At 37.1% G+C, this 27,600-nt stretch overlaps 1 protein-coding gene across 1 annotated transcript in view; it reads left to right on the top strand.

Annotated features, from left to right (window-relative positions):
* FAM151B (family with sequence similarity 151 member B) overlaps positions 1–27,394 on the top strand; it is a 37,095-nt gene extending 9,701 nt beyond the window's left edge. The window contains exons 3-6 of the mRNA XM_087862035.1: positions 325–490; positions 4,997–5,214; positions 8,978–9,113; positions 26,126–27,394. Coding sequence (XP_087718161.1) covers positions 325–490; positions 4,997–5,214; positions 8,978–9,113; positions 26,126–26,285 — 680 coding nt within the window. The 3' untranslated portion in view covers positions 26,286–27,394. The remainder of the gene's footprint in view (positions 1–324; positions 491–4,996; positions 5,215–8,977; positions 9,114–26,125) is intronic.
* The last annotated feature ends 206 nt before the right edge of the window (positions 27,395–27,600 follow it).

Genomic DNA, 27,600 nt, shown 5'->3' with positions numbered 1-27,600 from the left:
GAAGATAAAAGTACTACTTTTGTTCTCAGAAACTTCAGCAAACACTTATTAATCCTTCCTGTGTATACTCAGTTTGCTATGTACTGGGAAGAAATTAAATATTAGAACAACAGCTTAAGAGCTATATGACCTACGGAAAGGCATTTAACTCTTCACCTGTTTGCTCATCTGTGAAATAAACATGTAAAGGCCTAGTACAGTACCTGGTACTTAGTAGTTACTCAGTAAATGTTAGTTTTTATCTTCCTCAAAAGGCTGCTGGATGTGAAATCTTCTTCAGTCCCTGTTTTATTAACATTAACTTAAGGTCTTTTATTTGGACAGGTACGGCTCACATGATAGAGGCTGATGTCCTCCTTCCAGGTGATGGATCAGAGTATAGCCAACCAATCATGGCCCATCCTCCTGAAACAAATAGTGATAATACTTTACAGGAATGGCTGACTGCAGTTATAAAAAGCAATAAAGGCATCAAGCTGGATTTCAAGAGGTATTTGTATAAACATTTTCAGTCTTTTAGTTGTTATAGAATAACAATAAAAATGGAAGATTAATAACTTCATATATCTGTGCTTGACAACTTTATACTTTAAACGAAAATGGAATTGCATTGGGGCGCCTGGGTGGTGCAGTCCTGAAGCGTCTGCCTTCGGCTCAGGGCGTGATCCCGGTGCTCTGGGATTGAGCCCCACATCGGGCTCCTCCACTGGGAGCCTGCTTCTTCCTTTCCCACTCCCCCAGCTTATGTTCCCTCTCTCTCTGGCTGTCTCTGTCTCTGTCAAATAAATAAATAAAATCTTTAAAAATAAATAAATAAAATGCTACTTTCATTAAAAGTAGTCTGAGGGGAACCTGGGTGGCTCAGTCAGTTAAGCGTCAGACTCTTGATTTTGGCTCAGGTCATGATCTCAGGGTTGTGAGATCAAGTCCCATATTGGGCTAAGTGCTGGGCATGGAGCCTGCTTAAGATTCTCTCTCTCCCTCTCCCTCTGCCTACCCTTCATTCCCCATCTTAAAAAAAAAAAAAAGTAGTCTAAGAGAGAGAGTTGGTAGTAGTTGGGTGTTAATGCATACCCTACTTGATTTATGTTATATTTGTATATGGGGAATTATCTAGAAGTCTTTCAATAACCCAAGAGTTCCTTATAAATAATATCTTGGAAGCACTGACAGGTGAGTAAGATTAAGTGTATATCCTTTCCTATGATTGTCATGGGAAATTTTACTTTTGTGGTATTTTGCCAGTGTAAAAGTTATAGGTAAAGCCAGGAATATGTTGTGATATCACAAAAGCTCACCATAAACCCCATGAAGGCAACTGCTATGAATATCTAGGATTTGTGGTAGACCTACCTTATCTATGAACAATATTTTTAAATTGAATTTTCTCAAGAAATTAATAAAGATTTGGAAATCTTACAGAATCATTAAGGTGACTCTGTTTGTTGTAGGGCTAAATATACCAGTAAACCTCATTTTACTCTTGGTAAATGAGAGAGCTTTTTTTTTTTTTTTTTTAAGATTTTATTTATTTGAGAGAGAGAGAGAGTGAGAGAGAGAGAAAGCACAAGCCAAGGGGAGAGGCGGAGGGAGAAACAGGTTCCCAGATGAGCAAGGAGCCTGATTCGGGGCTTTATCTCAGGACCCTGGGATCATGACTAGGACCCTGGGATCGTGACTGGAGCAGAAGGCAGGCACTTAACCAACTGAGCCACCCAGGCACCAGGAGAAAGCTGGTCTTAAAGCTTTTAGAGTGGCAAATGGCCCAACTCTATTTTATTGACAAAGAGACATAGTCCCAGAGAAGTTAAATAATTGACCCAAGGGCAGTAGCTAACGTGACAGCTGAGCTAGGACAAGATCCCAGGTTTCCTGGAGCTAGTTCAGTTTTCTCTGTACCATGAAATAAAGCATTTGATCTTTAATGTTTGGTGACTCAGAGTTTTAGCTCTCCTTGCCTTTTCATGTGTATGTTTACTATTGCCCATTGAATTGTTCTAATACATTCTTTGGGTCCTCACCAGTCAGATCAACTCATTCATTCCTAGCAGCTACCACACACACGAGCTAAGCCACTAAAAAAAGATTTTGCAAATATTTTGGTCATAACATATTTGAAGGGGAATGAATTTAACTAACAGTTAAATGGCCATGTATACTGTGTCAGACACTTTTCTAAGAGCACTGAATGCGTTAATTCATTGAATCCCCATAACAATCCTAGGAGATAGTTTATTGCTATCATCCTCACTTCCAGATGAGGAAACTGAGGCAGAGAGGAGTCAGTAGACTGCTTGTTGTCACATAGTTTGTAGGCAATCTGCCAGCCTGGTTGGAGAGTTCACAGAATTCTGTACTACCTCTGTAACAGTAGCTGATGGACCTATTAGTCAAATTTTACTAGTTTTTATTTTATGCCTCCAAGTTATTTTGTTTGGTATATAAATAATAACTAAGTACTAAAATTTTATCTGGAATGTGGTATGTTATTCTTTGATGTACACATTATATGTTGCTGTTGGGCAAAGTACATCCTAAGTCTTTTTTTCCCCCCAAAATGAAGTGGCTTTTCCTCGACATTTACTCTTCAAGAAGAATTTTATCATTGTTTTGTCAACTCTCTGTGCCAGAAAAGTAAAAACTCAACACAAAAAGTTTTATTTTCTTTAGTAAGGTTCTAGGTTTTTCTTAATATAGGTTTTGTTTTTCTTATTTAAGTTACCAATGAGGGTAAGTAGCATCAACATCGTCTATATTAGCAATAATTAAAATATTCACATATAAAATAGAATATGTCTATTAAATTCTTTTTCATTATGTTCTGTGTCATAACTCCTTAGGTTTAACTGCACAGTGTTTTGCACATTGTAGACACTTCATATATGCTGGTGGAATTTCAATTTTGGGGAGAATATGCTGTCTGCTGATGTTATCCAGTAGTAAACCATTATTGAACAGCCCTATATCATCTTACTAAATTGAGAAGGCCTAAGAATCTCCCCCCCAAATGTAAACTGGGTGTTTAACCCAACCTCCACAGACACCAGATTTCTTAAGAAATAGGAATTCTTTCTGGAAAAAGAGACATTGATGGCAGACATGTGTGGATTAGTTCAGGTTTTCCTTCTGTTCCACCCATGAGGAACAGAACCCCACAGGAACTTGGCTGCTGCTGTAAGAATTGCAGACAAGCAAGCTTTGGAGTCACAAGTACAAGTTGCTTGCTACCAAAAATGGGGGTGCCAGATCTGAGAATTGTGGTTTTACCATGGTAGTGATATTGATCACGGCTGAAAGCGTTTGAGACAGAGAAATGACAGCGTTTGAATTAAAGTCTGCAAGGTCCAGCGTTAGAGTTTAGTAATCCACTGACATCTAGGGCCTCCATTCAGAGGGAGAAGAATGAACAAAAAGAAGCTCACTACATGGGAGCAGAATGACATAGAGGCTGGAGGCTGGCTTCCTCTGGTTTTAATGAACAGTATCCTTGCTCACTAATAAATATAACCTAATAAATAACAAGGTTATCAGTTTCTCTTCTTATAGTAGGAGGCCTGAAAGGAGTGAGTTGAAGAATGGTGGAAGCATAGGCGGGAGGACTAGAATATATTAAGAAAGATGGAAATGTGAGGAAGGTACTGAATGTTTTCCCCTCTGACAGCCATCTCCCTGAGTCTTAGCCTCTCACTGTAGTAGTCACTAAAAGCTAATTTTCTCAGAAGCAACCTTAGGCCTTAAAGGTTCAGAAGAGATTCAGAATTATAAGTAGTGTAATAGTCCAGTAAAGTTTGTATATTTATTTTTAAAAAGTAAAATTCATGGGGGTGCCTGGGGGGCTCAGTTGGTTAAGTGTCCAACTCTTGATTTCAGCTCAGGTCATGATCTCAGGGGCCTGGGGTCAAGCCCTGCATTGGGCTCTGCTCTCAGTAGGAAGTCTGCTTGAGGATTCTCTCTCTTCCTCTCCCTCTGCCCCTCTCCTTGCTTGCTCTCTCTCTAAAATAAATAAATAAATAAATAAATAAATAAATAAATAAATAAATAAATAAATAAATCTTAAAAAAGAAAATGTATGTAGGCTGATTAAAACCTTATTGTTTCAAAATCTATAGATGTCAGTTAGAATAGATATAGAGAAAAGAGTAAAACTGCTTTTTTCTTTAAATAGTAACTAAAGGGGCACCTGGGTGGCTCATTTGATTGAGTGTCTGCCTTTGGCTTGGGTTGTGATCCCAGGGTCCTGAGATGGAGCCCCACGTCGGACTCTCTGCTCAGCGGGGAGCCTGCTTTTCCCTCTCCCTCTGCCTGCCACTCCCCTTGCTTGTGCTCTCTGTCAAGTTATTAAATAAAATCTTTTAAAAAATAAATAAATAGTAACTAAAATCTAGTTGTCTTCTGTTTCCAGAAAAGATGTTTATGAGATGAAAATGAAATTTATAAAAGCTTTAAGGGGCTGTTATAATTTTACACTTCGCAATCAGTTTTAGAAATGTGTTTATGCATCCAAACTTAAAAGAATATGTGAAGGAAAAGAGGCTCTTTTCTCTGAGGTCATGAGCCAGTTTTAGAGACACAGTGCTTGGGTATACTTTAGGTATTTTCATAAATGTGAATTTTCAGGTTATGAGTATATCTAATTTTTAAGTCTTATTTATACATTTTCTGATGAGTGAATATTTATGTCTTTTCTTAAATTATTTTATACTGAGTGCTCCTAATACAGAGTTTTGAAACCTCAGTCTGTCTACAAATAGTGGCATTTTTCATGTATTCATAGAACTTTTAAGGTGTCCTCATGAATAATAAGTATAAATCAACATTTTGAAATATGGCATATGTTAGCTTTCCCTTCTGGTGCTGTGATCTTTGATTTTATTTAATTCAGGCATTATCGTATTACACTTTTAGTAGGAAGTTGAGAACACTGAAACCACTAGTCTAAAAGATCTTTTCACTTTTACTTTTGAACGTGTCTCCTTGACAACAACTATGTTTTTAGTCTGGCAGCGGTGGAACCATCCATGATGCTCTTGGAAAATGTGAAGAGGCATCTGAAACGTCCTGTGTGGATTAATGCTGATATTCTTCCTGGTCCAAATGGAAATAGCAGGGTAGTGGATGCAAAACCTTTTATAGACACAGTGACATCTTTCTTTCCAGATGTGACATTTTCCCTGGGTTGGACAACAGGATGGCATCCTGAGAAAGTCAATGAAGGTAATAATTTTTAAAATGTATTTCTTATTGGTCAAATTAAAATCTACTTGAAATATAAAAATAACATGTTTAAATACAAAACCAAAAACTTATTCCACAATCTAGGAGCCTAATGGAGATAAAGGTCTGGCCCTGAAGGCATCTGTATGACTTTCTCTTTTATTTCAGATAGATGCAGCATTTGTTGATGACATTGTGTCACCACGCTTGGATGGGAAATTTGCATGGTCTAGATTAACCAAAACTGCCTCTACAGACTTTAAAGAAATCCTGAGTTAGTCTCTTTGAACTTGCAAAACATTCCATACTCTTTTTTTTTTTTTTTTTTCCTTTTTACCTTGGAACAAACTTCCTATGTACCAGATGAAAGATAAAGAAGTAGTAACAAAAACTTCTCCGGTGATGAGGCCTGACGTATGGGGAGTATTGTTGAAGAGCACAAGTTTTACTCCATGGACATTGAAAGGGGCTCCACAAGTAGTTTGCTAGTTTCCTCTCTGGCTGGAGGTTTCCTGTCTGGCATGGAGGCCATGAGACTCTCCTCTAGGCTGGATCCCTTCTTTCCTTTCACCTCTTCACTTCAGGATGGGACCTGACATTCTGCTTCTTTTTCCTGGTTGAAACGGATTATGCTATTTGGGTTCATCTTTCTATTTCTTCATACATCCCTAGGCAGTGATTTATAGTTAAACAGCTCATAAGCAATCAGATGCTCTGGAGTACCTATCCACGTGGTAAAAATAAACTAAGAAGATATTTAGAGCCTATGGACATGTTAGTCTTTATCCCAGGTTCAGGGAATTCATCTTTTACTTTTTTTCAATTATTGTTTTTTTTTAAAGATTTTATTTATTTATTTGACACAGAGAGCATAAGCAGGGGGAGCAGCAGGAGAAGAATCAGGCTCCCCACTGAGCAAGAAGCCTGATGGAGGACTCGATCCCAGGACCCTGGGATCATGACCTGAGCCAAAGCCAGACGCTTAACCGACTGAGCCACCCAGGCACCCCTGCAATTACTGTTTTTAGATGTTAACTTTGTAGTCCAACATAGGATTAAAGTAACTGCTATCTAGTGAGTAGTGGCATTTAGGTTCTAACCCTTGGGGCCAACAATTGATATGATTGAGACAAAGAATAATATGCTTTACCATAATTCTAATTTTTTAACCATTTTAATTTTTATTAGTTTCATTAAAGAATATTGCTTATAATTCAAAGTATTTAAAGAAAGCAAACTAGAAACAGTTCAGTAACTTCCTTACTGATTCTAAATTCCTTTTGTCACTGTTTAGTAGAATTCTGGCTTAACCTCAGGCTTTAACCAAATTAGATCATATCTGGATTTTGAAGTCATTTTGGTGTTGAATGTGTCCAGGTTGCTTTTCTCCCATTGGCCTCTTGTCATTACCAACATGTGCTTTATGCTTCCTTACTTCTTATTTCACAGACTTTATTTAAAGATTTATTTATTTATTTTAGAGAGCGAGAGAGGACATGCATGTGAAGGGGGGTGGTGGGAGCAGAGGGAGAGAGAGAATCCCAAATAGACTCCACTCTGAGCATGGAGCCAGATCTCACAACCCTGAGATCACGACCCGAGCAGAAATCAAGAGTCAGATGCCCAGCTGACTGAGCCACCCAGGCACCCCTTATTTCACAGATTTAGAAAAGAGTTATAAGTTTATAGTCATGCAAATACAGCTTCTGTTAGCAATCCCTTTTTCTAATTATAAAGATGCAGTTTTTCAGATTTTCAAGGAAAGCACAACATTGCCCTTCTTTCATGAGGAATTTAGCTGCTAAACTAACATATTCACATCAGTTTTCTTCTCTCTCTCTTTTTTTTTAAAGATTTTATTTATTTATTTGACAGAGAGAGAGGCAGCGAGAGAGGGAACACAAGCAGGGGGAGTGGGAGAGGGAGAAGCAGGCTTCCTGCTGATCAGGGAGCCCCATGTGGGGCTTAATCCCAGAACGCTGGGATCATGACCTGAGCGGAAAGCAGATGCTTAATGACTGAGCCACCCAGGTGCCCCCACATCAGTTTTCTGTAAAAATATTCCTTTATTGACCAATACTTTTTAGAGCCTGTTTTTGATAGAGGCTGTTATTTATTTATTTATTTATTTATTTATTTATTTATTTAGCAAGGGAGGGGCAGAGGAGAGGGAGCAAGAGTCTCAAGCAGACTCCATGCTGAGTGCAGAGCCCAACGTGGGGCTCAGTCCTACAATCCTGAGATCACCACCTGAGCAGAAACCAAGAATCGGGTGTTTTAACCCACTGCGTCATCCAGGCGCCCCATAGAGGCTGTTATTTTGAAAATATAATTTTTTTTTTTTTTTTTTTTTTAGAGACAGAGTGAGAGAAAGGGAGGAGGGGCAGAAGGAAAGGGACCAAAAAACTCCCAAGCAGAATCCACATCCAGTGCAGAGCCTGACAAGGGGCTCAGTCTCACAGCCCTGAGATCATGACCTGAGCCGAAATCAAGAGCTGGTTGCTCAACCAGCTGAGCCACCCAGGTGCCCCCCAAAATATAAATTTTTTTCCCAAAGTTTTTATAAACAGGCAAGTGTGTTTTCCACAGTCTCTTAACATGACTTAAAACCCATATTTAAAAGTCATTTTTGGGACACCTGGGTGGCTCAGTCAGTTAAGCATCCAGCTCTTGATTTCAGCTCAGGTCATCATCTCAGGGACATGGTATCAAGCCCCATGTCATGCTCCATGCTAAAAGCATGGTCTGCTTGGGATTCTCTCTCTCTCCCTCTGACCCTCTCCCAACTCGTGCACATGCTCTCTCTCTAAATAAATAAATAAAATCATTAAAAAAAAATGAAAGTCATTTTCCCACTATTTCTACTTTAGGTAAAATGTATAAATAGTTTGGACTAGCCAAAAACTAATCATGAAGATAATTATTTCTTAAACATCTACTACCTGGCAGGCATCTTTCTATTGGAAAAAATACTTAAGTAACACAATAGAAAATATAAGATTATTTATTTACCTTTTTAAAAGGATTTTATTTATTTATTTGAGAGAGTCAGAGCAAGCATGAGCAACGGGAGAAGCAGAGAGACAAGCAGACTCCCCAATGAGTGCGGAGACCGAAATGCTCGATCCCAGGACCCCGAGATCAGGACCTGAGCCTAAGGCAGATGCTTAACCAACTAAGCTGCCCAGATACCCCGGAAAATCTAAGTTTATAGAGAATATTAATGAGGCAGATAGGGGCACCTGGGTGGCTCAGTTGGTTGGGCCGCTGCCTTCAGCTCAGATCATGATCCCAGTGTCCTGGAATCAACCCTCATTGTGCTCCTGCTCAGTGCGGAGTCTGCTTCTCTCTCCTGCTCTTGAACTCTAGCTCACTTTCTCTCTCTCCCTCTCAAAGAAATAAAATCTTAAAAAAAAATATATGAGGCAGATAGCACTAAGGAAAGAGTCTTAGAATCTTTAAGACAAATGTAGTGTCAAGATGTGCTTTTGTGTGCTTGAGAGATTAGTAAAACCTTTTTAATATTTTATTAAATTTGCTCTAGGTCACTTGTGGCATGATTTTAGACTTGATTTTTTGTCTCTATTTTCCATTCAAACTATTTTCATTTATTAATTGGTATTTTAATTCACTCTGAATCCAAATGGAACTTTATATAAAATACCTATAAATTACCTACCCATAGGTAATTTAATTTAGTTTTCTATTTAACTGACTTTTAGGATTCCAGGTAGAAAAATTGAATTTCTTTCTTTCATTTCAGGTTACAGCTGGACAATGGTGAAAGAAATGGAATGTATATGTAAGGAGCTAAATCAGCCTGTAACATTTCCTGTCAGAGCAGCATTAGTCAGGCAGTCTTGTTCTCAATTACTTTGGCTGTTAAAGAAATCAAACAGGTATGTGTAAGTTTAACAAAATAGCGTATGCATGTGAGTATGTGTGAGAAAGAGACAGAGGATGAAACTTACTGTGTAAAGACAGTATGTGGGGTTGCCCGGGTGGCTCAGTTGGTTAAGCAGCTGCCTTTGGCTCAGGTCATGATCCCAGGTCATGGGGTCGAGCCCTTCATCGGGCTCCCTGCTCAGCAAGGAGTCTGCTTCTCCCTCTGCCTCCCCTCAACACTTGTGTGCGCACGCGCGCGCTCTCAAAAATAAATAAATAAAATCTTAAAAAAAAAAAAAGTAAAGACTGTGTGCGAGGAAAAATGGAGGTAGAGCGAATGAGCACTGATTGTGTAAGCAAACAGACTCCCTTACTTGAATGAAGCTCCTGATGAATCTTTGCTTACATAACATCATGTCTTTCACTTCTATTCCTCACAAAGTTTTTGAACACAGTAGGTACCCTGTAAGTGTCCTTTTTCTGTTATGTTATACATTCTCAAAAAAGTTTTAAGTTGATAAAATAGTTTCTCTTTGAATTCTATGTTAATTTCAGGAGTTTTTTCCATATAAAAATTTTATTATTTCAGTATGTAATAAAAATTAGTTGGACCATCTTTAAATATCAAAAGATAATATAAGTGTACAGATATTGAAACAATTTTGATAACTATCTTTTTATTATACTAGTCACTAGGACAACAAGGAAAATCTAGAAATAAACCCAAATCTATCATGGAAATTAGTTTAGGAAAAGCTAGCATTTCAAATCATTGGTGCAAAAGGTCAGTATGGTATGTGAGAACAGGCCAACTGTGCAGTAAAAACAAAACTGGCACCTTTCACTAATCTTTCTTCCAAAATAAATGCCAGATGAATTAAAGACTTGAAAATCAAATATTAAACACGTAAAGAAAAATATGATATTTTATATAGTTTCAGAATGGAGAAGACCTTTCTTAGTAAGACACAAAATCTAGAATCTATTGTTGCTGCAAAGTTACCAGAGAAAGAACTCTAATATTAAAAAAAAAAAAATTAGTTTTACTTGAGCTCAAATTGAGATAGCTACCTGGGAAATGCAGGGAAGAAAGTGTTCCAGAGAATGAACGGGTTTACAGGGTTATATACTTTTTTACATCTTGTAAAAGCTCAAAAGATTATAGATTAGCATATAGGCAGGAATTCAAGGAGCAGGAGTATTGATCCATATTTCAAGGACAAGGTGGTTTTCCTTTAGGCTACTCATTCACAAACCAGATGGACAATGTACACACGGCAGGCCATAAATCAGGCTTTGGCTTGAACAAAGTTTATATACAGTCATGCTGACTTAGAAGGAAATCTAAAATGGCTTCCCTTGTATATCAGGCCTTTAGAGAATTTTTCTCTCACCACTATAAAAGGAAAATTTGAGGGGTACCAGGAAGGCTGAGTCTGTTAAGCAGCTGACTCCTGATTTTGTCTCAAGTCATGATCTCAGAGTTGTGGGATTGAGTCCTGCCTCAGGCTCTGTGCTGCTGAGTGTAGAACCTGCTTAGGATTTTCTCTCTCTCTCCCTCTCCCCCTGCCTCCCCCCTCTGCCCTCCCCTTATGCTCACATATACATACACGCTCTTTCTCTTAAAAAAAAAAAAAAAGGAAAGATTGATAGATTTGAACACATAAAAATGTAAAGATTCTAGGGATGCCTGGGTGGCTCAGTCTGTTAAGCATCTGCCTTTGGCTCAGGTCATGATTCTGGAGTCCTGGGATTGAGCCCTGCATCAGGCTCCCTGCTCAGCAGGGAGTCTGCTTCTCATTCTGCCCCTCCCCCTGCTCATGCTCTCTCTCTCTCAAATAAATATATAAAATCTTTTTTAAAAAAAGTAAAGATTCTGGTAAAACTATCCTTGATATATATGTCAGACAGATGTAAAGAATTCTAATAAAAAATTTTCCCAAATCATCCAGTAAAAAACTCAGTTTGGTAATTCACTATATAGGAAAGAGTAAGAGAAGCAGATATGTGTACATTAAAGAAGTATTCACATTCCTGTGGATATTGAATTTTTACTAAATACCTTTTCGGTTTCTGTGAAAATAATATTTTTTCCAATATCTATCAATAAATTATGTTAATATTTCATAATATTGAGTTATCTTCACATTTCCAGAATAAACCCCACTTGATCATGAAATACATCATTCTTTTAATATACTGCTAATTTTATTGCTAAATTTTAGTTAGGATTTTTGCATTTGGAACTGAGATTGGTCTGTAGCTTTTTTCTTTCTCATTTTTAGGTATAAATGTCATGCACATTTCATTAAAAAAGCTAGGGACCATTCCTTCTTTTTATGTGTTCTGGGATATTAAAAAAAACATTGAAGGGCGCCTGGGTGGCACAGCGGTTAAGCGTCTGCCTTCGGCTCAGGGCGTGATCCCAGCGTTCTGGGATCAAGCCCCACATCGGGCTCCTCCATTATGAGCCTGCTTCTTCCTCTCCCATTCCCCCTGCTTGTGTTCCCTCTCTCGCTGGCTGTCTCTATCTCTGTCAAATAAATAAATAAAAATCTTTAAAAAAAAAACATTGAAATGGCCTGCACCTGACTTTTGGTAAACTATCTAAACCTGATACTTTGAACAAAACTTAATTGTACAGCCTTTTTATTATATGGTAAATGGTCTGTTTTGATTTTCTATCTTTTGGGGAGCTAATTTTGATTTATTTTTCCTAGAAAATTGTTCATCTCACCCAGGTTTTTGCAAGTTTGTTTATACACAGATGGGTAAAATAGCTTCTCATTCTTTTAATTTCTTCTGTTGGAGAGGAAGTATTCCTCTTCCCTTCAAGGTCCTTCTAGCTGGACTAAATAAATATGACACGAATTAACAGGAGAAAATCAAATTTAATAGCATACCTTCAGGGAATCCATGCTGAGGTGGAAATTCCGAAGAGTGTGAGGCAACATGAGGCCTCGAGGAGCTGAGTAGGAAGGTCTGGTCTAAGGATACAAAGGGGAGAAAGACCATTAGCAGGAAGGTGAGAGATATTTGGAAAACAAGTGTTGCCCTATTATGTAGGTAAGTTGCTTAGGTTAAGAGCAATTTCTCTTAATAGCTCTCTTCATGGTACAAGCTGGCTGTTGAGGGGGATGTAAAGAGATTTTCCTGTATCTGCTGGGGTTTTGTTTGTTTTTTTACTCAAAATAATGTTTGTGCCAAAATGGTCCATCTTGGGTTGGCCTGTTCTTGGCCCCTACACTTCTATGTCTTTATTTCCTTATTTTATTTATTTGAGCTTTTCCTCTTGTTTCTTGATAAAACTAGATAATGGATTTATCTCTCTCTCTCTCTCTCTTTTTTTAAGAACCAACTCTTAGATTTATTCATGTTCTTGATTAACAATTCACTAATATCTTTTATCTTTTAAAATTATGTTTTATATAGCTTCTTATAATTTCTTGAGTTGGATGCTTTATTTACTTTCATTTTTATATTTATTAACATATTTATGTTTATTAATACAAGTATTTAAGACTGTTCTTTTTTTCTCTGACCACTGCTCTAGCAGTGTCCCATTGTTTCTTTTGTGTAGGTTTTCATTATTGTCAGTTTGTAAGTATTATACATTTGTGAGTTTTTCCTCAAAAGTTGTTTTAAGGGAAATTTTTTATGTATCTATTTTTTTTTTAATTTTGGGTTTGTTAATAGTTTCTAGGTTTATTGTACTGTAATCAGATAACATCTTATTTTACTTCGTAGATTTTATTAAGGGCTTAATATATAGATATTTGTATAAGTTCATGTATTATATGAGGATATAGTTTGGCTGTTATAATAGAAACCTAAATTAACAATAGCTTAAACAAGTCTAGTTCTCTCTCACATAGCTGGCAAAGCACAAATAATTCAGGGCTGATTTCATGCCTCCACAAGTCAAGGACCCAGAATGCTTTTATATTGATGCTTTGCTTTCCTTAGGATGTTGCCTTCATCCATATGGTCAGATTGATTACTGCCACATCTGAGTGTCAGTTGGTGGTGATGAGGGAGCAGAAAGCTAGCTGAGGACAAAACACAAGCTGACTCCCACAAACCCCGTCCCCCCCACCTCATGGGATATGTGTGACATTCCTCAGGCACTCCTAGCTGCCCTAAAGCTAAGGGAAGGAAAAACAAATGGTTAACTTATAGAGATTATAGTCCTACAAGACAGGAGTCTCCCTCAGTTTACAAATGACTTAGTGATTTACAAGAAAAAAAGCATTTTTATCAATAATCTAACTTCCAGAAGGAAATGCAGATAAAATTAAATGTCCTTAGAATCTGCAGCCCATTCACAAATACTTGAGTAGGCAGAATATAATGTTCCTCCAGGAAGCTCCCAACTGTGTTAATGTTAATGTCTTATTAGAGGGAAAAACAACCTTAACTTGACAATGGCAAGGCCTCCGGTATCCTTTAGGTCCTCTTTAGCATTTGAAAATTCTTTTGAAAACCTCTCTTTTCCTTACCTCCCCCCAGCTCCCAAGTATATAATCAGCTACCCCTCACAACGCTGGTGCGGCAGCTCTTTCTGCCCATGGGTCCTATCTCTGTTCTTTAATAAAACCACCATTTTGCACCAAAGATGTCTCAAGAATTCTTTCTTGGTTGTCAGCTCCAAAACTTATCCCACCAAACCTCACCCATATTCAAAAATTCCATCAGTACTAAGGAGGGAAAAAAGAGAAGTTCATGGCATGTCTCTTCCCTTCAAGGGCGTGACTAAGTTTCACACCTTCTCTCCTCTTGATGAGGTTGTGGAATATAGGTGAGGTTCAGTGGGTCTTGAGATCCCTTGGTGCAAAATGGTCGTTTATTAAAGAACGGGGACAGGACCCGTGGGCAGAAAGAGCTGCTGCCCCGGGTTGTGAGGGGTGGCTAATTATATACTATGGCGTTGGGGGAAGGTGAGGAAAAAGGGAGGTTGAGAAAATACTTTAATATCTTAAAGAGGACTCACAGGATACCAGAGGCCTGGCCATTGTCAAGTTAAGGTTGTTTACCCCTCTAGTAAGGCATTAACATAAAGATAGTTGGGAACTTCCTGGATTCCTAGAAGTTTCTGTCTATGGTCTGCAGGTTGTAAGACATTTAGTTGTATTTACATTCCCTTCTGGAACCTAGGTTATTTATTTATTTTTTTTAAAGATTTTATTTTTATTTATGTGACAGAGAGACAGCCAGCGAGAGAGGGAACACAGCAGGGGAGTGGGAGAGGAAGAAGCAGGCTCCCAGTGGAGGAGCCAGATGTGGGACTCGATCCCGGAACGCCGGGATCACGACCTGAGCGGAAGGCAGACGCTTAATGACTGTGATACCCAGGCGCCCCATGGAACCTAGGTTGATAGAAATGCTTTGTTCTTGTAAACTTCTAAGACATTTGCAAACTGAGGGAGACTTAGGTCTTGCAGGATTGTGGTATCTATAGGTTAACTATTTCTTTGTCCTTTAGGGCAGCCAGGAGTGCCTGAGGAATGTCACATATATCCCATGGTGGGGGGGGCGGTTCGTGGGGTGTCAGTTTCTGCTTTGTTCTCAGCTTGTCTTCTGTTCCCTCATCACTCTTACAACTCATTTGCTATAACTTAGTCATTTGCCTATACCTAGATGCTAGTGAAGCTGGGAAATGTTGCTGTTATTCTGTACAATCTTGTGTCTAGTTAGAATTCAGGGATTTGTTGTGTAAGAAAGGAAAATTAATATTGGAGTAAAACTACTAGTTTATAACACATTAATGTACATTACTGGTTATGTAATTTAATTCTTTTATGCCTTAATTTTTGCTTACTTTAAAAAATATTTTTAATGTAATTCGTTGTGTAACTAATACATTCACCTGGTTCAAAAACCAAAGAACAGAGAGTTATACTGTGAAAACCCTCTTTCCCATCTATCCAGTCCTGCCCAATCTCACTAACCACAGTTGTTAGTTTCTTAGGTAACCACAGTTAGTAGTTTCTTTATTCAGGTAAGAGTGAATACAAATATAGGTTCTTATTTTCCCCTCCTTTTTAAAGCAGAGGTAGCATATAGCTTCCTTCTGTTCTGTTCTTTGCTTCCCCCCCCCCCCCCTTTTACTTAGCAGTACATCTTGGGACTCTTTCCAAGGTAAGCTTCCTTTCTAGGTGCATCATACTTATGTATGTACTATAATATGGTATTTAATGAGCTTCCTATTGGTAAACATAAAGAATGTTTCTAATATTTGATATTACACACAATGCTATAATAAATAATCTTAAAGTGTGCCATTCTGCATGTGTGCAAAATGTCATCTTTAATTTTTTGGCCATTTGCTCTCTTATGGACACTAAGAGAATTAAAGTTTCCGGCTGTTAAGATGTTTTTGTTTCCTCTTCTACCTGCATAGTTTTTGCTTTTTGAAATGTTCATGATATGTTATTTGGTGCATATTCATATCAATTTTACCTTAATGAAGAATTATAAGTTTATTATTAAAAGATCTTCTTGTCCTATTGAATGATTTTTTTTAACCTAAATTCATTGTCAATGAGGAGTCCAAGATGGCAGAGAAGTAGGAGACCTTAGTTTCGTATGGTCCCAGGAACTCAGCTAGATAGCTATCAGATCATTCTGAACACCTATGAACTCAACCAGAGATCTAAGAGAAGAATAGATGCAACTCTACAAAGAGAAAAGTGACCACTTTCTGCAAGAACGACAAGACAGAAAAACTCACTTCAAAAAAGAGAACAAGAGGCGGTACTGACTGCCAGGGACCTAATCAGTGTGGACATAAGTAAGATGTTGGAACTAAGTTCAGAATAATGATTATAAAGATACTAGCTGGGCTTGAAAAAAGCATATAAGACATTAGAGATTCCCTTTCTGGAAAATTAAAGAACTAAAATCTAATCAAGTCAAAATAAAAAAGGCTATTAATGAGATGTAATCAAAAGTGGAGGCTCTAACTGCTAGGATAAATGAGGCAGAAGAGAGAATTAGTGATATAGAGACAAAATGGTGGAGAAAAAAGGCTGAGATAAAGAGAGAGAAACAACTACTAGATCACAAGGGGAGAATTCGAGAGATAAATGATACCATAAAATGAAACAATATTAGAACAATTGAGATTCCAGAAGAAGAGGAAAGAGAGAGAGGGGCAGAGCAAATTATAATGGAGAACTTCCCTAATCTGGGGAAGGATACAGGCATCAAAATCCAGGTGGCACAGAGAACCCCCCCCCTCAAAATCCATAAAAATAGGTCAACACTCCGACGTATAATAGTGAAACTTGCAAATATCAGAAACAGAGAAAATCCTGAAAGCAGCTCAGGACAAGAGGTCTGTAACCTACAAGGGTAGAAAGATTAGATTGGCAGCAGACCTATCCACAGAGACCTGGTGGGCGAGAAAGGACTGGCATGATATATTCAGGGTGCTAAATGAGAAAAATATGCAGTCAAGAATACTTTATCCAGCTACGATGTCATTCAAAATAGGAGTGATAAAAAGCTTCCAGGACAAACAGAAACTAAAAGAATTTGCCATCACCAAAGCAGCCCTACAAGAAATATTAAAAAGGATCCTGTAAGCAAAGAGAGAGCCCAAAAGTAACAGACTGGAAAGGAACAGAGACAATATACAGAAACAGTGACTTTACAGGTAATACAATGGCACTAAATTCATATCTTTTAATAGTTACTCTGAATATAAATGGGCTAAATGCCCCAATCAAAAGACACAGGGTATCAGATTGGATAAAAAAGCAAGACCCGTTGATATGCCATCTCCAAAGACACCTCCAGATTGAAAGTTAAGGGGGTGGAAAACCATTTATCATGTCAATGGACATCAAAAGAAAGCTAGGGTGGCAATCCTTATATCAGATAAGTTAGATTTTAAACCAAAGACTGTTAATAAGAGATGAGGAAGGACAGTATATCATAATTAAAGGGTCTATCCAACAAGAAGATCTAACAATTATAAATATTTATGCCCCTAACATGGGAGCAGCCAATTGTATAAGCCGATTAATAATAAAATTAAAGAAACACATTGATAATAATACAATAATAGTAGGGGACTTAAACACCCCACTCACTGCAATGGGCAGATCATCTAAACAGAAGATCAACAAGGAAACACAGTCTTTGAATGACACACTGGACCAGATGGACTTCACAGATATATTCAGAACATTCTATCCTAAAGCAACAAAATACACATTTTTCTTGAATGCACATGGAACATCCTCCAGAATAGATCACATCCTGGATCACAAATTAGTTCTTAACTAGTACCAAAAGATTAGGATCATTCCCTGCGTATTTTTGGACTACAATGCTTTGAAACTGGAACTCAATCACAAGAGGAAATTTGGAAAGAACTCAAATACATGGAGGCTAAAGAGCATCCTACTAAAGAATGAATGGGTCAACCAGGAAATTAAAAAAGAATTTTAATTATTTTAATTCCAAGAATTTAAAAAAATCATGGAAACAAGTGAAAATGAAAACACAACTGTTCAAAACCTTTTGGATGCAGCAAAGGTGGTCCTAAGAGGGACGTATATACAAGCCTTTCTCAAGAAACAAGAAAGGTCTCAAATACACAAGCTAACCTTACATCTAAAGGATTTGGAGAAAGGACACCAAATAAAGCCTAAACCCAGCAGGAGAAGAGAAATAATAAAGATTAGAGCAGAAATCAATGAACTAGAAACCAAAAGAACAATAGAACAGATCAACAAAACTAGGAGCTGGTTCTTTGAAAGAATTAATGAGATTGATAAACCCCTGGCCAGACTTATCAAAAAGAAAAGAGAAAGGACCCAAATAAATAAAATCATGAATGAGAGAGATTACAACCAACACCGAAGAAATAGAAACAATTATAAGAACAAACTATGAGCATCTATATGCCAACAAATTAGGCAATCTGGAAGAATAGGATGCATTTCTAGAGACGTATCAACTATCAAAGCTGAAACAGGTAGAAATAGAAAACCTGAACAGACCCATAACCAGCAAGGAAATTGAAGCAGTAATCAAAAATCTCTCCAACAAACAAGAGTCCAGGGCTGGATGGCTTCCTAGGGGAATTCTACCAAACATTTAAAGAAGAATTAATACCTATTCTGCTGAAGCTGTTTCAAAAAATCAGGATGGAAGGAAAACTTCCAAACTCTTTCTATGTAGGCCAGCATTACCTTGATTCCAAAATCAGATAAAGACCCCACCAAAAAGCATGAGACTGTGGAACTATTCCAGATTTTAACAACCATTCAAAAAATGCTGCTTTTTTCCTTGTGGTCCAAGAAACTCTCCAAGAACATGCACTGCATTTAGTTTTCATGTCTCATCATTCTCAATCAGTCTGGAATAGGCCCTCAGTCTTTCCCTATCTCATATACTTGACAGTCTTAAAGATGACAGGGCTTTTGTTATGAAAGATGTTCTCAACATGGATCAGTTCGTTATTTCCTCATGACAGATTTCATGCTTGCGTTCTTAGGAGACGCAAGTACTTTCCCTGTCCCAGTTCTCAAATTGGCCACTTCTTTAAGGATGCTTGCCTGATGATAGTGGTGGATGGTATTTTGGAAGTGAAATCTGGGAGTTTAATATGATCATTGCTACTAAAGTGTTATTTCTTCTAGGACATTTTAGGGGACAGCGCTGGTAAATGCTTGTGTGTGTGTGTCTATGTGTGATTACAGTCTGTGTATGTGTACAGACACACACCTATCCATCCATACACACACACGCAAATATATACATCTATAACCATTTCTGTCTGTGTATATATACATATACAAAGCCCTTGGGTTCATATTGATACTTCCAATTTCAACCCAACCCCTTAGGGTTCTTTCTAGCCTTCTCCCTTTCTGTGTTGTGAATTTCTTACTAGACTTACCTGACTCCCATTAATTTAATCTAACAGTCTTTTAAAAGGAGAGTTTAATTTATTTACATTTATTTATAAGACAGAGATGTTGGTCTTGTTTGATCTTGTTTCTGTCATTTTTTTGAACCAGTATACTTGTTATCTGCATAGCTTTGAAAACAGTTCACTGCAGCTGTTTTCTTTGTTTTGTATTTTTAATTATAATTTGGGAGGTTCGTTTTTTTCTATTGATTATTTATTACTGTGATTTCACAAAGTATGCTTAATCTGCTTCTTTACAGGTACCTGTTAACTTCTTTCTGTGAGCAGTAATAAAATTTGTGTATTTCTTCACCCCTTTCAGCTAACTTTAGTTGACTTATTGTCTTTTATTGTCCAGTTTTGTTGTATTCAGTGATAAATTGGCTGGCTATAAAATTCCTAGCTCACAGTGCCTTTCCTTGAGGATTTTGAATACATTGTTCCTCTGCATTCTACTGTGTGGAAAAGTGTGAAGCCAGCCTGATTTTCTTTTTGCCCTTATAAGTGTCTTGATTTAGCCCGGGGGTTTTGGGGAGGACAACTGAATGTAGCAAGGGATGTTTTCAGTATATAGATTCAAATGTTCTTTTCTGGAATGTTGCTGTGAGTTATATTTTAAAATACTTGTTCTATTTTATTTGTAAACTATCTTCTCTCTTTCTGGGATTCCAGCTATGAATATTTAGATTTCTGTTGCCGGTCTCTGGTATCTGTTTTTTCTCTTTAGTCTTTCTTTCCTTTCTATCTATTTGGACTCTATTTTTCATGATTTTATGATCTGTCTTCTATATCCCTTACAATATTTTCAGCAATGTCTGTTTTCCCTCGTATATCTTCAGATTTCACTTTATTTCTGTAATAGTATTTATTTCTTTCCTCAAATCTGCCAATTAATGTTTCATCATGTCTTTTATATTGTCTTGCATCCCCTTCCATGAGCTCATACCTCTGCTTTGTGCTCTTTCTTCAGAGAAGCTACTGCATCATGTAAAAAATGTTGGTCATGGCTTTCATCTGCCTTGTGGCATTAAGTTTTATATATATTTCCACTATCTGATAGTTTTTTAAAGATGAAGTTTTTATTTCTCCATCTGCCATTTGTTTATCCTTATATTTTCTTGTACTCTGTTATATAAAACCTCTGCTGATTTTGATTACTGTACTTTAAAGAAAGTCATTTTTTTTTTCTGGACAGGCTACTTGCCCAAAGTGCATATTGGAGAGGGACCAAGACTGGGCTTTATGACCTAGAGAGTCTTTTTTTATTTTTAAGATTGATTGATTGATTGATTCATGAGAGACACACAGAGAGAGAGAGAGGCAGAGGGAGAAGCAGGCACCCTGCTTGATGTGGGGACTCGATCCCAGGACCCTGGGATCATGACTGAGCCAAAGGCAGACACTCAACTGACTGAGCCACCCAGGCACCTGACCTGGAGGGTCTTATATGTGAGTTTGTTTAGCCTTTAACTTTTCCCAGTCAATGGAGGTAGGCACTGTAGTATCTCTACGTAAGATCTTTTTTTTTTTTTTAATTTTTTTATTTGAGAGAGAGAGAGAACAGAGGGAGAGGCAGAGGGAGAAGCAGACTCCCTGCTGAGCAGGGAGCCCAATGTGGGGCTCAGTCCCAGGACCCGAGATCATGACCTGAGCCAAAGGCAGATGCTTAACTGACTGAGCCACCCAGGCAACCCTCTAAGTAAAATCTTTTATCTATTGCTTAAATTTTAAATTTTGAGTTTCCACAGGAATAGTCTGATACCCACAACTATGGCTTTTCTGTGTTAACCCTTTCCTTATCTTCATAGATTCATGGGACCAAACCTTATTCACGAAAGCTTCCACTTGTAGCTCAGGGATGCCATTCGCACTGTTGCAGAGTGTTTAGGTAGAATGTGCCCCTCATCTAGAAATACCTTTGGTAGGATTTCTCTGTCATCTACAGACATGGGCAAATTCTCTTCAGTTCTTTACATGCTCTGACCTTCATCTCAGGTCATGATCTTGAGTTCTGGGATCAAGCCATGCATCAGGCTCCCTGCTCAGCGGAGAGTCCACTTCTCCCTCTGCCCCTCCCTCAACTCGTGCTCTCTCTCTCTTTCTCTCCCTCTCCCAAATAGATAAATAAAGTCTTTTTTTAAATAAGAAGCAAGACCAAAAAAATGTTATATACCATATGATTCCATTTTATAAAATTAACAGGCAAAAATTAAACTATACTGGTTAGGGATGGATATATAGGTAGTAAATAAAGAAGAGTAAGAATATGGCTACCACAAAGGTCAAGGTTGTGAGAACTCCAGGGTAGAGGAAAGGTTGTGATCACAGAGTGACATACAGGTACCTCCCAGTGTGCTGGCGGTACTCTACTTCTTGATTTGTGTTTTGGTTACACTGGAGTTCATTTTATAGTAATTTGTTAAAATGCATATTTATGTTTTATGCATTTTTCCTATGTATATTTCACAATAAAAAGGGCTTAGAAAATGATACCTGAGAATTGATTTGAATAAATACAATTTAAGGTACCCTGAGGCAATTTTTTTTTCCTATTTGACTTTAAATATAATAGAGGGAGGATTAAAAGAGGCAGAGTAACAGTGGAAAGCTCTTTTTTAAACCTAAATTCATATCTGTGTTTTTTATAAGGTCTGTCACCATGGCATTCAAATAAAGTAATAAGGATGCCATTTTAGAAAAAAAAATACAGGTTTTTTTTTAAGTATTATTTTTTGTTTTATTGAGAAATAAATGAAATTACATCACTGTATAAGTCTTTTTTTATGTTTTATTTATTATTAGAAAGAGAGAGAGAGAGACCCGGAGGGAGGGGTAGAGGGAGAGGGAGAAAGAGTCCTAAGCAGACTCCATGCTGAGCATGGAGCCCGATGTGGGGCTTGATTCCATGACCCTGAGATCATGATCTGAGCCAAAACCAAGCATCTGACACCTGACTGTGCCAGTCAGGTGCCCCATCACTATACAAGTTTAAGGTATACAGCATCATGGTTAGATTTATATATATTGTGAAATGATTACCACTGTAGGTTCAGCTAACCTCCATCTTCCCATATAAATACAATAAAAAGAAAGAAGAAAAGGAAAAGGGGAAAAAATTTCTCCTTGTGATGAGAACTCTTAGGATTTACTCTCTAAAAAACTTTCCTATGTAGTCATATAGCAGTGTTAGCTCTAGTCATCATGTTGTACATTACACCCTTAGTACTTATTTATCTTATAACTAAGTTTGAACCTTTGACCACCTTCCTCCGTTTATCTCTCATCACCCTCTACCATTGGAAACTGCAAGTCTAAATCTCTTTGTTTATGAGGGGTTTTTTTTCCTTTTAGATTCTACATATAAGTGAGATTGTACAGTATTGTCTTTTTCCGTCTGACTTATTTTACTTAGCTAATCCCTTCAAGGCCTATCCATGCTGTTGCAAATGGTAAGGTTTCTTCATTTTTTAATGGCTGAATAATACTACATTGTATATATGTATATACCACAACTTTTTTATCTGTTCATCCACTGTTGGGCACTTAGGTTGCTTCCATGTCTTGGCTGTTGTAAACAATGCTTCTCTGAACATGAGGGTGTAGATATTTTTTCAAGTTAATGTTTTTGTTTCCTTTGGATAAATTCCCAGAAGTAGAATTGCTGGATCAGATGGTAGTTTTGAGGATCCTCCATACTGTTTTCTGTAGTGGCCATACCAATTTATAATCCCACAAACATCGCACAAGGATTCCCTTTTCTTAACATCCACACCAGCATTTGTTATCTCTTGTGTTGTTGATGGTGGCCATTCTAACATGCGTGAAGTGATATCTCATGGTGGTTTAGATTCACATTTCCATAATGACTGATGATGTTGAGCATCTTTTTATGTACTTGTTGGCCTTTCATATATCTTCTTTGCAAAAATGTCTATTTAGGTCCTTTGCCCATTTTTAAAATGGGTTATTTGTTTTTTTGTTAATAATTTATTAGTGTAGGGGCTCCCGGGTGGCTCAGTCCTTAAGCGGCTGCCTTCAGCTCAGGGCGTGGTCCCAGAGTGCTGGGATCAAGCCCCACATCAGGCTCCTCCACTGGGAGCCTGCTTCTTCCTCTCCCCCTCCCCCGCTTGTGTTCCCTCTCTCGCTGGCTGTCTCTCTCTCTGTCAAATAAATAAATAAAATCTTTAAAAAATAATAATAATTTATTAGTGTTAGTTTTTTTGCTCTGAGTTCTTTATGTATCTTGGATATTAACCCCTTATCTGATATGTGGTTTGCAAATATTTTTTCTCATTCCCATTCCAGAGGTTGTCTTTTCACTTTGTTGATGGTTTCTTTTGCTGTGCCTTTTAGTTTGATTTAGTCCCACTTGATTATTTTTTATTTTGTTGCTTGTGCTTTAGGTGTCATATCCAAAAAATCGTTACAAAGACCCATGTCAAGGAGTTTTATTCCTATGTTTTCTTCTTGGAGTTTAATGGTTTCAGATTCTACATTTAATTCTTTAACCCGTTTCAAGTTAATTTTTGTGACTGATGTAAGATACAGGTTCAGTTTCATTCTTTTACATGTGACTATGCAATTATCCTACCACCACTTATTGAAGAGACTTTTTTCTCCATTGAGTAATCTTGGCTCCCTTGTCAAATATTAGTTGACCATATATGCTTGGGTTTATTTCTTGGCTCTTGATCCTGTTCTATTTGTCTATTGTTTTTATGCCACTAACACACTGTTTTGATGACTGTTGCTGTGTAGTGTAACTTGAAATCAGGAAGTATGATGCCTCCTGCTTTGTTCTTCTTTATTAAGATTTCTTTGGCTATTCGGGGTCTTTTGTGGTTCCATATAAATTTTAGGAGAGGTTTTTTTCTACTTCTGTAAAGAAAGCCATTGGAATCTTAATAGGGATTGCATTGAGTCTTTTGGTAGTATTGACATTTTAATATTAATTCTTCCAATACATGAAGACAGGATACTTTTCCTTTATTTATGTCTTCTTTGATTTGTTTCATCAGTGTCTATAATTTTTAGCATAAACATCTTTTACGTCTCGGTTAAGTTTATTCCCATGTCTTTTAGTGTTTTTGATGCTCTTATAAATGAGATAAATTTATTTCTTTTTCAGAAATTTCACTTTTAGTGTATAGAAATGCTACTGATTTTTGTACATTAATTTTATATCCTGCAACTTTACTGAATTCATTGATTAGATCGAACAGGTTTTTGGTCGAGTCTTTGTACAAAATCTATGTACAAAATCATGTCATCTGCAAATAGAGGCAATTTGACTTCTTTCTAATTCTTATACTTTTTATTTCTTTTTCTTGCCTCATTGCTGTAGCTAGGACTTTCAGTACTATGTTGAATAAGAGTGGTGAGAGTGAGCACCCTAGTCTTGTTCCTGATCTTAAAAGAAAAGCTTTCATCCTATCATCATTGCGTTTGGTGTTATCTGTAGACTTGTCATATATGGCCTTTATTATGTTGAGATATGTTCCTTCTGAGCCTGATTTATCGAGTTTTTTCATGAGTGGATATTGAACTTTGTCAGATGCTTTTTCTTCACCTACTAAAATGATTATATGATTCTTTTCTTTCATTCTATTAAATGTGACATATAACATTGGTTGATTTGTGTGTGTTGAACTCTTTGTATCACAGGGAAAAATCCCACTTGATCATACTGAATGATTCTTTTGTGCTGCAGATTTCAGTTTGGTAGTATTTTATTGAGAATTTTTTCATCTGTATTCATCGGAGATATTGACTTACAGTTTTCTTTATTAGTAGTGTCCTTTCTGGATTTGGTATCAGGATAATGCTGGTCTTGTAAAATAAATTTGGGCTTGTTCCTTGCTCTTCAGTTATTTGGAAGAGTTGGAGAAGAATTGGTGTTAATTCTTTACATGTTTGGAAAATTCACCAGTGAAGCCATCTGGTTCTGGGTTTTTCTTCATTGTGAGATTTTTAATTGCTGATTCAATTTCTTTACTAATTATTAATCTATCCAGATTTCTAAATTCTTTCCATTCAGTCTTGGTAAGTTGTAAAAATATGGATCTTAAAGTAATTCTCATGTGCGTGTGTGTCTGTGTTTTTGTGTGTCTGTGTTTGTGTGTGTGTGTGTCCTCATCTGTAGCTTAAATTTTCTTTTTGGTTTGCTACATAATGCTGCTGTGGAATAAAATTCAAAGTACATTTCTAGAATGGTGTCACAATCCTTAAGGACAAGGGATGTGTCAACATAGCAAGAACACATACCTTGGTTAGACTATTTCTTATAATTAGTAGAAGAAGTGCTTTGGGGATCTTTTTCCCTACATTCTGAAATGTTCGTGGGGAAAATAAGTGTGAAACTACCTAGCAGCTTTGCATTTTCTTAGGCTCTGATGCAATAGGAGTATTGTAATAGAAGTAATGTCTACTGGAAGAAATAAAAATATACAATTTAAATAACATTAAAATTCTGAGTATATTTTTAACATCCATAATAAATCTGCATATATTATTATTGTTTTTTTAACACCCAGAAATGGATCTAAATTTATTCTGTTTGGCATCCTTAGTGACATCTCTTGGCATTCTTATATCTCATACAACCCCCCCCCCCCCAGAAGGGAAAGTGGGACCACTTGTAAGGGAATATGAATGTTGGTAATGCCGGTGACATTTGTGTCTCTTCACAGACCCTGCAGTCATGCCTTTGACTCAACCCAGCCTACTGAAAAAAACCCAAGTTATAGCTGTAGGTTTTGTGTAGGGAACAGATTCCTTAATCAGCAATACGATCTTTTCAGTTTTTTTGTCCAAAATTTGGCCCATTTTCAGTGTTACCAGTCTGGGTTTCCAAAGCCATTTCACATTCCTGTAATTCAGATATAGCAGTTACCTAATTTAGATGATAGCAATGTGATTTTGATGTTCATGAAGGAATGAAACAGGAACTATATATTCCAGCACTGCTAATTAATTTTTTTGTCTGTGTGAATTTGGGTTAAAGATAAATGAGAGTAACTATTTTTAGGCTTATTGGAATTCCTCATCACTGTTTCTTATCTTTTACTTTTGACTATAAAATTCTGTTTTATTTTAATGCAGATACAGCCTGACTATTTGGACTGGGAAAAACGATAACTATTCCATTGAAGATTTATTTTGCATTAGAGACCATTTCGACAAAAAACAAGTTTTCTATGACATCTTGGAACCACAAAATCATGAATTTAAACAAGCCATTGGAATCAAAGTTAATCTCTGAGAAGACTCTTCTAAATTATTTCATGTTTTGGTTTCATAATCTTCTGATTTGGTCTGAATTAATTACCATATAAATTGTGATGATTGATTTATGCTCTAATTCATCTAATCAAAAAACACTTAGTGCTTACTTTATTAGGCCTATATCCTTATGATACTATATGTACTTAAAAGATTTGGAAAGAAGAGATTTCAATGGGCCTGGTCTAATAATAATTTAGGAGAATTATGCTTTAAACCCCTTTATAAAATGTAATTTTGATATACTGAAGATAATTGGAAGAATTTATATGTCATAACCTGTGATCACATTACATGTGATACAGATATAAATCACATTTCGGTTGGCCTTGCATTACAGAGATTCCACAAATTTATGGCACCCTCTTTCTTTTTTCCTGGAGAACTGGTTATTTCAGAGACTAAGGAAGGGTAAAAGGGCTTTAAAAATGTTTTAATTTTCACAGAAGTTAGCAGCTTTCTCATAAGAATAAAATCCATTTACTGGAAACAATATAGATTAAATTAGATGGATCTAGAATTTCCATATTGTTGGGAGCATGCTGACAGCTATATATGTTTTTTTATATTTTTTGTTTCAGTCATAGTATTTTATATATAGTAAGTACAATACTACTGGAGAGCAGAATTTTAACCCTAGTAACATATCATTTGATTTTCAAGTTTTTCACCAGCACACCCTTAGTTCAGGCCCTTGTTTTACTGCTAGAATTTTAAAAAGTTCTTCATGACTTCATTATTCACATTCTACTCAGAGATGCCCTGAGTATTTCTGCTGAAGAAAACTTTTGTAAGCACCTCTTGCCAAATCAGAAAGCTCCAGGGGTCTCTTAAATGCCACTTTATTAAATTTTATTCTTTCAAGATCCTTCATAATGTAGCCCCTCCAAACATCACCTCAATGACCTTCAGCACAGTCATCATTTCAAAAATGCCCATAACAACAATGGTGTCCAGATCTTACTTCAACAGTTAATTTTAACTATTTGATATTGTTCACTAATTATATCATACGTGTTAGTTTTATCTGCTCAACTAGGTTATATAAAGTCCTTCATGGTAAGGGGACATCTTTTTTTTTTTTTTTAAGATTTTATTTATTTATTTGACAGAGAGAGAGACAGCCAGTGAGAGAGGGAACACAAGCAGGGGGAGTGGGAGAGGAAGAAGCAGGCTTCCCAGTGGAGCAGGGAGCCCGATGTGGGGCTTGATCCCAAGACCCTGGGATCGAGCCCCAAGCCGAAGGCAGATGCTTAAGGACTGAGCCACCCAGGTGCCCCAGGGGACATTCTTAA

Source organism: Ursus americanus, chromosome 5 (assembly GCF_024610735.1).
Source record: "Ursus americanus isolate L20-20 chromosome 5, mUrsAme1.1.p, whole genome shotgun sequence".
Taxonomy (NCBI): Eukaryota; Metazoa; Chordata; class Mammalia; order Carnivora; family Ursidae; genus Ursus; species Ursus americanus.
This window is presented reverse-complemented; position numbering and strand designations above follow the sequence as displayed.